The 12,588-nt window shown below is 42.9% G+C and overlaps 1 protein-coding gene and 1 long non-coding RNA gene across 5 annotated transcripts; one reads left to right on the top strand and one right to left on the bottom strand.

The window, feature by feature from the left end:
• Nucleotides 1-132: 132 nt before the first annotated feature.
• LOC308062399 lies at nucleotides 133-1,834 on the bottom strand. The gene is made up of 2 exons (XR_013927556.1): nucleotides 1,414-1,834; nucleotides 133-866 (listed from the first exon to the last, which is right to left on the bottom strand). It is a non-coding gene; the product is annotated as an uncharacterized lncRNA (long non-coding RNA).
• A 108-nt stretch (nucleotides 1,835-1,942) lies between these two features.
• On the top strand, nucleotides 1,943-12,297 carry PWWP3A (PWWP domain containing 3A, DNA repair factor). 4 transcript variants are annotated; one of them, XM_080383798.1, is made up of 15 exons: nucleotides 1,943-2,006; nucleotides 2,422-2,470; nucleotides 2,948-3,043; nucleotides 3,308-3,396; nucleotides 3,776-3,846; nucleotides 4,258-5,256; nucleotides 5,805-5,924; nucleotides 6,386-6,456; nucleotides 6,944-7,020; nucleotides 7,517-7,577; nucleotides 8,130-8,205; nucleotides 8,333-8,383; nucleotides 8,795-9,225; nucleotides 10,140-10,228; nucleotides 10,472-12,297. In XM_080383798.1, the coding sequence occupies exons 3-15, from the start codon at nucleotides 2,987-2,989 to the stop codon at nucleotides 10,548-10,550; spliced, it is 2,271 nt and encodes a 756-aa protein (XP_080239924.1). In that variant the 5' UTR covers nucleotides 1,943-2,006; nucleotides 2,422-2,470; nucleotides 2,948-2,986; the 3' UTR covers nucleotides 10,551-12,297. The 4 variants fall into 4 exon arrangements, with proteins under 4 accessions (XP_080239924.1, XP_080239926.1, XP_080239923.1 ...); XM_080383800.1 differs by having other exon boundaries at nucleotides 1,958-2,017; nucleotides 4,258-5,172; XM_080383797.1 differs by having other exon boundaries at nucleotides 1,958-2,017.
• Nucleotides 12,298-12,588: the final 291 nt, after the last annotated feature.

Genomic DNA, 12,588 nt, shown 5'->3' with positions numbered 1-12,588 from the left:
GTTGATCAAGGAGGGATGGCAAATAAAAACCGAAATTTTGATGAAGCTGAAAGCTGCAATTACAGACACCCAGCTTGGCACAGAGCATGGGTCACCAGGTCAGAGCTGTAATCAGAGTGGCAGGAAGGCAAATGTAACACAACTTTCATATTTATTTACAGCACAAGCAGAAATCATAAAGACTATGTATAAGGGCTGATCCATACTGTATGAAGCTCATTTATGTTTAGGGTGCTTGTGAAGCTGAATGCAAAGGAGAGATTGGACGTTCAAGAGGGTTTTTTAATTGGAAAAATGTTTCAACCAGAAATGCACTGCTTTTTTTTAACTAGTGGTCATACCTTCAGCGGGGAAACAGGTGCACAGCAAGATACCGCTTTGGAGAAAGCAGGCACTGGTAACATGGGAGAATGCTTCAGCGAGGGGAAAATTATCTGGTTTTCTTTGCATTTTGCAGGAGGGGCAGTTGTTTTCTCTCCTTTTTTTAATACAGAGGGCTGAACCTTGCAGTGTGCTGAACGCCAGTCTTTATCGGTGACACCCTGTCCTTCACACTCCATGATGTGTCCCCATTTTCTCCAGTGGGGCCAGAACATCTTTAACCATGTTGTTTACTAACCTGGGTCTTAAAAGACTATTTTATACCCTTTGACATGAAATACTTACTTAAACGCTTTGCAGGACCAGGCCGGAGTTCTGAGGACACTCAGAGCCCTTGAGGGAGGGACTGATGCTGGGAAATGCTGAGTAATGTTGCCCTGCCTGCAGACCACTCCCAATTCTGCAGAATAATGGGAAATACGGGATCAATGAGGTAACAGCGAGTAACAAAGTGTCGTCAGCAATGGAAGGCACTGGAGGGAAAACTGTAGGAAAAAAAAAAAAAAAAAAAAGGAGTTTGCTTCTTATATCAACAAAGCATTATTCCACAAATATCAGTACTTAAAGATAGGAAAAAAAAAATGTACTCCTGGGAGTAAAACTAATAGGAGATGCCATTTTGGTCTGTACGCTGTTTTCAGAATGTGTTTTAATAACTTCCTACTTCAGTATAGTGGTGACATTTCTGATATTGCAGGTATTTATAAAGAAGTATAGACAACTAATAAAATATCAAACATCATAACATGGGCTCTGTTTTCAGTTAATTCTTGGAATACAAGAGTTAAATACTGACAGGGCCAAATAGCAGCTTGCTGAAGGCTATTTTTTTTTTTCCCTGATTTTTTTAACCCCTTTTCATACAATTTATTTTCAGGCTCTGGGTGACTAAATCTACAGCCGTTTGTCTGAGCATGGTGGGGCTGACGGATCTGGTTGTAAATACACACCAGGAGCAGGGACAATGCTACTGGGGGCACTGGGGCCTACAAAGTAATTGAACCTCGAACCACAAAAGCGCCTTTAACTGACCTTTAACTGAGGGAAGTGCTGGGACGAGCACGGCGGCTGCAGGGCCCGTTCCCGGGGCACGAAGCACACCTGGGACAGGCAGGGGGGTGCTGGCTCCCAGCAGGGGAGGCGGGAAAACGAACCGCGCCCCCCTCAGCAGCTCCGGCCCGAGGCCTCCCAGGCCGCGGGGTCTCCCGGGCCTCTCGGGGGCTGCCGGGGTGGGAGGCCTGGGCCGGGGGAGCTCCGTGCCGCGCTCTGACGTCACGGCGCGGGCCGTACTACGTCACCCCCACTCCCCAGCCGCCCGGGACTCGCAAACGAGGCGAGCCGTGACGTCACAGCGTCACGAAGAGGAAGTGGCGCCAGGAGCAAGGCCGCTTCTCCGAGGGGCGGGGTGTGGCCCCGACCCTCCAATAGTAGAAGTAGGGGGTGGAGCGATCGGAGGAGCGGACGTCTTGATTGGTAGGAGCGTGTGTGTTTGGCGGCGGGAAGGAAGCGTTCTGAGCGCGAATGGAGGGCACCGATTGGCTGTCGCCTTGGCGGGGAGGACGGCGCATGCGCACAGCCGGCCAGGGCGGTGGCCTGGTGTGGGAGGGGCGGCATCGCAGAGCTAGGTTCGGGCACGGTAATGGCCGCCTGGGGCCTCGCACCGGGGGTTGGGGGGGCGGGCGGCGGCTTGGCGCCTCGCCGCCTCGCAGTGGGGCTGAGGAAACGCGAGGGCGGGCGGCCCGTCCCCTCAGCGCTGTGGGAGCCCCCAGGCTGGGGGCGCCGGGCCCGCTTCCCCTACGCTTCGGCCCTTCTCTGGTGGTGGGGCCCGGTGGGGCGGCCCGCGCCGCTCAGAGCTGGGCCCGGCGCTGAGCGCGGGGAGGCCGGGGCAGGGGCGGCCCGGGCAGGGGGAGCAGGCCGAGGTGGAGCTGCTGGAGCGTCGTGGTTTCCCGGAGCCGCTCGGCCGTGGGTTTAGTCCCTACCCGAGCCCGTGGGGCTTGGCCTTCAGCACTGTAGTAACATCTGCTTCTCCCTGTGTTTCAGTGGCAGGACCACGTTCCGGTGTGCCGGGCAAGCTTAAACCATCGGCTTTGTAAGTACGGGAAGATTTGCTTCTCCTTAATGGGTCCTTTCTTAAAGCCTTTCATGTCTTAAAGAAACATGCATGGGGTTCTGGAGCTGGTTCACTCGGTTTACAATTGTAAACTACATGTATCAATGGGCACAGGATGGTGTCATTTGTAGGATATGACAAGTGGTGTCTATTGGCAGGATTTGGTAGCAGGGAGCTGCAGAACGTGCAAGCCCACAGCAGTGTATTTTGTTTGTTTGTGACAGTGTTTTCTACACTTACGTATTCCGTAAAGCCACCTTATGTTGCACGGCTATAGAAAGATACTCTATTAGAACTTAAATATTGGAGAATGTGTGCAGACTATTAGTCCAGTGATCTCAAAGGTAAAGCAATATATAACGATAATAATGTCTTCAGTTCAAGTTCTACATTTCTTTTTAAAAAAGCAAGACAAAAATGGACTAAATGTTGGGTAACTCTTCCCTTCTTCTTCAGAGCACGCTGGAATTTTCCTTTTCTACTTGAAACACAGTCATGACAGATCAAGAGTATGTTCTTTGCATGTGGAAGGAGCATTTATGGCCAGCAAAGGTAAAGCAGATCTTCAAATGAGGAAAGGTTTCTGGATATAAATTAATACTGGGTCAACGGCGTAGTAAGTAAGTGTTCCCAGTAAACACATATATACTTTTAAAAAGAGCTACTCTGTAGAGATCCTAATGCTGCACTCAGGTGCCATGGAATATCAGTCCGTTCTGTGCTGCTCATACTAAAACTATTTTTATCTCAGACCTGTCCTATATTCTAAGAGATTTGTTCAAGGATTTTAAATGCATATTTTTCCCTTGAATGTAGGTTTTGTGCAAAACTGGAGTTGCTGGGAAAACATCTGTTACTAATGCAAAGGAGACTTTTAAAGTTGAAATAGTTGGCTTGGCAGAACAGTTAAGTATCCTTGTTACTGGTGTATGTTTGCACTCTTAGACATTTAAAAAAGAAAAAGTAATCTGTTTATCCAAAGATACCTGTGAAATGAAATCATTGATTTACAGAAGCATCAGGTAGCTAACCCACAACCCATTGCTTCTTTAGAGCTGGTCATAGAACTGTCTTGTGGAACATCTATAAATAACATGCTTAGCTTGGAATGCTCAGGCATTCTTCATGTGGGTGGGTTTTTTTTCTTTTTCTTCTGTTAACAAATACAGGTTTTGTGGGGGGAAAAAAAAAGTACTGCAAATTTCTTGCCACATGAAGGCAGTGTCGTGCTGTTAGCGGGGTTTAATAGTGTGATGTTTTCAGTCTGTGTTCTTGTATTTTCAGGATTAGTGTGAACTGTGCAGATGCTGTACCGCTGAAGAAAGAATGTATAGAAAACATCGCCTCTAACTTAAGTGAGATGTCAAACCATTTGCTGCCTTGTTTATATTCTCAGTGTAAAATACACACAAGTAGTTAGCCTGGTGGGCAGTAGTTATATATTGCACTTATGTATTTATGAAGGGGGTGTTTTTTGCATTTCTTTTCCCCTCTTGCCATTCAGTTCATAAAGTTTGAAAATAGACTAAATGGGATCACAGCTACTTTTGCTCTTCCTTTATGTAATGTGTTGGAAGGAATGGAGAAACTTGTATTTCCATCAAAACAGGGCATTGGAAGATTGTGCTTTGTGTGTCCCTATATATTTTGCCTAAGAATCATGGATGATTGAAGTGTTAAGTTGCATCTTAAATAAAAGATGCACTTATTTCTTTCTTATATACAAGTAAAGGTCATTGCATTTATTGCATGTTCTTCTTCATCAGATCAAAACAATAATTCAAGCGACGCTGTCAAAGAACTGACATATCGCCGTTCTCTTAAAATTGCCCTGGATATTTTGAATCAAAATGACTCAGCCAGACAAGTACCACCTTCAGAAGAAGGACTGAATACTCAGTTATCCCAGGAGAACAATGTAGAATTTCTCTCATCTACCCACTTACGTAGCTGTCGATCGCTTTTTCACTCTAAAGACAAGCCAAAGCCTAAGGCTTCTGGAATGACGAAAAGGGAACAAAAAAATAACCCCAGCCTGAAGACTGATACAAAAGAACAAACCCAGAAAGGTTCTGTCATTTTGGAGAACGCTAAAGCACATGAAAGTGGAACAGACCCTTCCAGATGTGGTGCTGGGAACTTGAACAATATATCAAAGTCACATAGTCAAAATTGCAAAATATCAGAATCACTACCAGGACAGAAAAAAACCAAACCCAGCTCATTGAAAAAGTCCAAAACAAGTAATGAAGTCTCCCTTGTGCCAAAGGAGGAAAAAAGTAAGCAAGGAAGAAAAGGACGAAGAGGTGCAGGATCACCCATATCGTGTAGGAATGATTTCCCCAAGGATCAAGGACAGCTGCTTGCTGAGGAAGGGTCTCTGCTGTCTGTCCCCTGCACATCTGGCACAGTGGTACCTGTCAGCAGGGCAAACAGCAGAGGGGACCCTAGGAGGACATTACTGGATTCCTCTTGTAAAAGTGCCTTGGATGATTATGAAAAAAGCATCAATAGCGAGAGTGAAAGTCTAGCAAAGCCATTAAATAGAAATGAAAAGCCAGTGAGTTTAAAATGGAATGATGGAGATCAGCAGATCAGTGCAACTGTGTCCTCGTACAGAAAAACGAATTGCCCTGGGTCTTCGAGCCGTGGGATGTGTTCTGAGAGCTTCCTCTCTCTGTGTAAGGAGGAGGAAAAGAAAACTTTATACATGGTTATGAATAAAGTGAAGCAGTTTCAGCTGCCTGACTTTGAGGAAGATGAAGGTGGGCAGATCACTGGGGGAAGGGAAAACATCATCCCATGTGATAGTCGAGCGCTCTTGCTCATCTTGGACTGTTGCATTGCTTTTGTGAATATTTCCTTTTGGTTTAGGTTTTGGAGAACTTAAAAATGCAATCGCTTTAGTCCTGGCTAAAGGTTAGTGTGGCTTTTAGGTTGTCCAGGGTTTTGCATTGAAAAACTGTAATTAACAGTAATCATTACCCTTTGCTAGAGGACCTGCTAATTTTACACTTAGGTTTTTTTCTGTGCTGCTGTCTGGTTAGTGTTGAGATGAAATGATGTTATGTAAAGGAACAGGCTGGTACAGAGTTCTGAAACAAGCCCGTTCTTGTTCCTTTCCCTTTTTAATTCAGATAATTAAGCTTTTACCTAGGCAAAGAATTGAGAGTGTGTATGGTGTGACTGATCCTTGCGTTACAGTGACTCATGCTGCTGTGGAATCACTTCCACAGTTGTGTGTTTCGCCTGGTCTGAAGCTGATACTTACCATCCCACCCTTATGAACGCTGGTGCTTGTTGCTGTTCACAGGGATGGAATCGTCTGACCTGCCCTCAGAGGCACTTCCCTCAGAGAGTCTGTTTTGTCTCTCGGCTCTGGTAGATGAAGAGGAGGAGGATGAGGAACTTCCTAGTGTTTTATCACATCAAGGTGAGATTTACACATCGGTGTACTTATGTGAGACTTCTTTACCCAAGATTGGTGTGCTCTTTCAGGGGGGTGTGTGCTTCTAGTTTGCTGATGAGCTATGGTAATGAGTCCTGACCTTTCTAGAAAGTGAATCCAACTTTGTTCAGGCTTGGAATAAAATGCATTTCCTGGATGCCCCAAAAAGGCTTTTTGAAACAGAATGGAATGCACATTGTTGTGAAACTGGGCAAGGCCCTAGGGTTGACATTTCTGAGTTCCATTGTTCAGAGCTACCTGTGCTGTGTTTTGGGGGGTGTGGAGGTGGGCGTTCTGTCACCTTACTTGAAACCTGTAAAAGTATTGAAGAATACAAGAAAGTATTGAAACTCCTAGAAGGAGGCTGACAAGAGAAGGTGAGCCAACTGTCTTGGCCGGTTTGTTTTTGGGGTTTTTTTAAGAATTACTTTATTTTTTCATCATAGAACCACAATCAATTGAAGAAGGGATTTTGGTCTGGTGCAAATTGCGAAGGTATCCTTATTGGCCAGCAGTGGTAAGAACAGCTCACTGCCTTCTTAGGGTGATATTGCAAGGGGTCTGATAAGGAGCAGCTTACCGAGTGCTTGAGTATCTTTTGCCCTTCTTGACTTGTGTAGAGCTGGTAATGTTAAAGATCTTCCAGTAGAAGTGTTCCAAAGGTAATAAAAATAAATTTGCATGTGACAAAAGCATGTAAAAAATGAAAAGTGGTTAGTTCACATGTGTTTATATTGGAGGAGAGGACTACTACTGAGCTTTTGTGTCTTGTATCGTGAAGTAGGGTTGTTGCACCCAGCAAACAGAGGAGGATGGGCCCTTGTGCACTAACAAAAAATGCTTCATTTGGGTAATTTGCTATTCTTGCCACTTTAAACTTGAAGGAAGTTACACAAATATGAAAAATTGAGTATGGGGTGTATTGCATAATATCTATGCAAAATGCTTCTGCTTTGTAAGAGTATTAGGATTCTGGGTTGCTAATGAGGCTATCCTTTCAACAGGTTAAATATGTGAAGCGGAAATACAGAAAGGCATGTGTGCTCTTAATAGAAGGAAGTACAAATGACAAGACAAAAGGGTAAGTGCTGTGGATTCTAATCATGTCCCGAACATTCAGTTTCTTTTACGTGGCGTCCTGTACTCTCTTCCTGGTACAGGGCAATTACATTGTCAGTGAAAACTGAGGTTGATCTCAGAAGGAGGGACCAAGTAAGGTAGGGATTTGCAGGTATGCTTAATGCTGCCAGTTGGGACAGGCTGGCATGTTTGTGAACAGCTGACATTTATGTCAGGAAGAAAAAAAAGGGCTGGGGACCCAGCTAGTGAGTTTTACATGCGGTACCTAAACCAGAAACACTCAAGGCTTGCCTTGAGTTTTGTTTTAAAAAACAGGTACTTCTCATTTGTTAAAAGATTCCATGACTTTAGCTTATTATGAAAACTGAAACTAGTAAAACCTGTGTTCCTGAATTCCTTATGAAATCTGGTTTTCAGGGAGATGTAGAATTGCAGTAAATAGAGAGGTGCAACTGAACTGCCTCTTTTCCTTAAACATGTTCCTTTGTTTCATCAAGTTTCTTGGTACCTCTTAAGAATCTGAAGCACTTTGATTGTAAAGAAAAGCAACACCTCATAGTAAGTACTACTGCTAACATGTAACTATAAGTTATACATGTGTTGGGAAAATCAAGTTGTATATACAATGTATAACTGATGGGGGGAGGGAGTGTGGTGCAGCGGGCTGGTCTGGGTGTTTCCACAGTTGTCTGTTCTCACTCCCTCTATTCAACAAAGTAAAAAAAAAAAAAAAAAAAAAAAAAAAAGGAAACGTTAATTCATGCTGCACAAGGTGGAGAATAATATGGGAGGGGGATCCCCTGACACCTTTCTCTGCCTTGGTGAGGCTGCTGCTCAGAATACCGCTGTATGTGGGAGGCAGGCATTGCTGAGGACTCTTGCTGTGTTCTCACTTGTGAGTTTTCTAAGCAGCTCTCATGCTGCATGACAAAGTGATGGCAGAAGTTGAATTTCAGGAGAATACAGAAGATGACAAGTAAACTTTGATTGATTATCGTTAGCTGTTGCCTGGTTAGTGTCCTAGACTTAAAAGCTGCAATGGGCTACTTTGGTTTTGGTTTTTTAGGACTGTAAATGGTGTGCTTTTTTTTTTTTTTTTTTTTTTTTTAGGAACAAGCCAAGGAAGATTATCGCCAAGAAATTGAGTGGTGTATTCGATTGATTTCTGATTACTGCATTAGAGTAGGTAAGTAGATGAGTTGGATAATGTCATGTGTCCTGATGTACATCAGAAAAAAGATAATGCCAAAACTGTCAGCTTTGTTTCATAGGCTTAATTGAACTGATAAATAACCCTGGTTTGGGCTTTTTAGGTTGTCACTCTTTTACGGGATCCTTCTTGGAATATTTTGCTGCTGATATCAGTAAGTGAATTAATGATCTTTTGTATTCTCTTCTTACCTACTAAATTTAGCATTCATGTTTACGTGTGTTTTGAGTTAGGCATTGGACCCAGTGAGGGGGTACAGTTAAAATTACTAGTTATTGTGCCCTAAAGTTTTTCAGTCCCACAACAGCAGTTAAACGTTGATTGTTAAAGGCAGTCAGGTAACTGGTGACTTTGTGTTGTAGAGAGTTAATTTCAGAACTCCTGTCAGAGTTTCAACTCCCTAATCTTTTAAGACAAAATTAATATTTGGTGGGGTAGGGGAGGAAGAAAACCAACTCCTTTATCAAGAAAATCCCTTATTTTGTAGTTGTGTATGTAAATACACATGTAAGAGAGCTTCTTGTTTTGTGTATTTAAGTAAGAATGATTGTGGCTTTTCTTTCAGGCTACCCAGTCAGAAAGGAAGGTTATCAACGTTTAGTCCAAATGACTTTTCCAAACATAGCAGACGAACATATTGAGGAGTATGTTGAAGAAACTTCACCTCGGAAACCCTCCAAGAAACTTCTTCCTGACAGAACAAGAGCCGCTAGAGATAAAGCGAATAAAAAGATAGTGGAGTTTATAGTGAAGATGAAGGGGGCTGAAGAGCATCTTTTGGCTATTTTGAAAAGCAGAAAACAATCCCGCTGGCTCAAGGAATTCCTGAATTCAAGTCAGTATGTGACCTGCATTGAAACTTATTTAGAAGATGAAGAACAATTAGACCTTGTAGTGAACTACTTGAAGGAAGTATATCATGAAACACACAGTAAAAATCTGCATCAAATAAATGGAGATGGAATCAAATTTATTTCAGACGTCCTTTTGCCTGAAGTAAGTAAACACGAAACACTGAGAAAAGTACATGTTTAAGTAAATAACACTAGATTTGGGTGATTTGAGGTGAATGACTTGCGGACTGTTCCCGGTCTGCCCACCAACTTGGGTCATGGTCCATTCTGCTCCAGGGCCATGGAGCTGTGCTGATCTGTGTGTATCTTGGGTGAAGAATACTAAACTTGGGACAGGAAGCTCTTAAGCCACGTTCATTGGCTAGTAATCAGAGAACAAATATGTTTACATTACATCTTGGAGTAAATAGCTAACTAAAGCCCCAGGGTTAATAGCTACGTGCTTCCTGTGGGTGCTTTGGATGTTAGTAGGCTGACAGGGTTTTGGCTGAGATGTGAACCAGTGTCATTCAAAATGCTGATTTTTACGGTGTTAGCACAGAATGGAGAGTCTTTAGGTAGTGTGATTTTATTTAATTTTATTTTTTTTTTAAAGGCAGAATGATTGCCTTGTGCTGTATTTTGATTACTTCCAAAATGCTTCAAAGCTTTGTGTTGTGGTTTGTTTGGCTGGGTTTTTTTTAATCTGGCAAGTTATCTCTGGGTTTTCTTGGGTTCTTTGTTGGGGGGTGGGTGGGTTGTTTGTTTTAACAGTTGTGCTTTTAGATACTTTTCTTCCTGGGAACTCACCTTGGAGAGCATTAGTAACTTCTGTAGAAACAAAATTAGTATGAAGAATAGTTTAATCTGGTTATAAAAATACTCCTCTGGGAATGCTAAAGGACAATTTTTATTATTTATTTAAGACCTTCAGGTAAACAACAAGTAACTTCAAGTTTTCTAAGTGGTTGAGGAACCTTATTCTAAAAATGTGCTCATCTGCTGAGACAGTTTCAAATCACTGGTTGTAATTTATCTTTTGTTTCACAAGTATAATTTAAATAAATACTTTTATAGGCCATCATTTATGCAATTTCTGTTGTGGATGACATTGATTACAAGAAGGCAGAGGAGAAGTACATAAAAGGACCATCTGTGAGCAAGAGGTATCTTTATTTTTAGTATTCTCTGAATTTTTCTTACTAGTTTACTGTTTATACAGAAAAGTGTTGTGCATAAGGGCAGGAGAGTTCAGTATCCTCCCTTCTTTATGGCAAGCTTTCTCACTGTCTAAGTATCAAAATGATTAAAGGTGGGAAGCATTCTTGCCAAGTTACTGTAACATGCTGCGAACTGTTTAATATGTTAAGATTATTTTTACTACAGAACTTCAACGTGTTTCTTTTCAGGGAGAGAGAAATATTTGATGAAGAAATTATAGGAAGAAAAAAGTGGAAGACCAAACCAGCATCTGCAGACAGCACCTGAACGGTGGTACAAACTTTCCCAAGTCACACTGGCACTGACTACATATAACAAAGTGGTTATTTATATAAAATGTGTAATTTTTAGCATCTGTGTGCATATCTTCAAAAAAAATGTAACCATTCTAATGAGATACTACTGTCAAGTCAGATACAGTTGTGTCTTCAGTTCTTGCTCTCGATTCCACGGATGGGAGCTCCACGCTGCTTCCTCTGGTTTTGCTGTGTTGACCTGCCCATAAAAGCCACCGCAAACCGTGTAGGAGTGCCGTGGGTGCACGGCCGCCTTGGTCCTCATCCATTCAGTGTACTTGGAGCCTTTGAAAGTTCTACGTTAAGTGCTTTGCAGACCTCCTTGATATAATACTGAGTTTTATATGAATTATTTTGGCCAACTATCTGACAAAGGAAGGGCTTTGTCCTCAGAAGAGCGCGTACTGGTAAATGATGTAGCCAGATATTGCCTGATGACTTCACTGCTACTGTGTGCAGGTTTCCCACCTGGAAACATTTCCAGTGGTGACTGTTCTTGCTTTACGTTTCTCTCAAACTGTGGGAAATAAAATTGGTACCTAGCGATGCAATCCGAATAACAAGGGCTAGGGTTTTGTTGATGGGACAGCTGTAAAATTCAGTGGGAAAGGAATCAAGTGTTTGCTTAAACAAAAACCCAGTCACTTTTCCTCTTACAAGTGAAACCATTTTGTATGCTGTTTTATTTGGTTTTAAGGCCATGACTTTAGGAACGCTTTTAATTGTTTTTGTCTGATTTAAATACCAGATTGAATCATGTAGTTTCCTGCGAAGCTTTTGCTACAAGTGTAGCATATTGCAAATGGCCTTTGACAGACTTGCGGTGTTACAACTATTAATGATAAAACCCCAATGATTAATATTTTTCAATATTTTAATGTAAATATGATCTACTTGGTTGTCCAATAGAAACCAAGATGATTTGAAATTAATGAAGAAGTTTTAAATGTTAATTGGGATACAGTTGTATGTTCTGGCTATAATAATTATCTGAATGTATTTTAATTATGCTTTTAATTATAATGAGTTTCAGTATGTGTTTGGCACCCTTATTCATGTTATTAAAGGGACATTCACAAGTACGTAAATTATAGAAATGCAAGAGGTATTTAACTGGATTATTGGTTATTTTTCACTAACAGTTGTGAGAAGGGATAATGCATTTTCTGTGACAGTATAAATCTGATGACAAGTTGAGAGTGTTGACTCTGGAGATGTGAGCAGTGCTTACAAATGGAGAGGGGCCAGGGTTTGCGTGCAGATTTGGAAGGCAGAACCTGCCTGCCCTATAAACCTGGCAGTGATGGGGACAGTGATGGGGACATTCAGGTATCCTCGGGTTCCCCCTCCTTTAAAACATGAATCATGGGTGTGCTTCTCCATCGAAGTACTGATAAGCTCGTCCTTCAAACCACTGCCCAGAAGCAGAACTCCCAGAACAGCTGCCCTTTGTCTCAGTCCTTCCTCTTCATGTCTTTTGGCTAATCCTGTCGTGGTTTGGTTCAGCATGGACAACTTGAAAAATCCAACTGTGTTCTTCTGCCTAAGGAAGTACTTTAAAGAAGGACTCTTTAAAATTTTAAATCTTTAAAAACTGCTTTTGACTTCTGAACCAGGTGTTCAAGGTTACTTTGCAGCGCTATTTGTACCTCGAGACCAAACTCAATCTTGCGATGTCTGGAATTATGTGGTCTTAATTAAAAGTTGGGTGAAACACACGGTCGAAGGCTTGTTGTCGTTACTTTCTGAAAAAAGGGAACTGCCGAAACCCGGGATCGAACCAGGGACCTTTAGATCTTCAGTCTAACGCTCTCCCAACTGAGCTATTTCGGCGGTGCGGGAGCACTGTCCCGGCCGGCCGGTGACGCCCCCTCGCTCGGGTCGGGCCCGGCGGCGGTGGGCGCCCAGCTCCGGGCTGGGGACGGGAGCGCGCGGCTGTGGCCAGGGACACACAGGGGACACGGGGCGGGGAGTAGCGGCGCGCTTCTTCTGCCCACAGCGGCGGGCGC

The sequence above is a fragment of the Falco punctatus genome, assembly GCF_963210335.1.
Source record: "Falco punctatus genome assembly, chromosome: 4".
Lineage (NCBI taxonomy): Eukaryota > Metazoa > Chordata > Aves > Falconiformes > Falconidae > Falco > Falco punctatus.
This window is presented reverse-complemented; position numbering and strand designations above follow the sequence as displayed.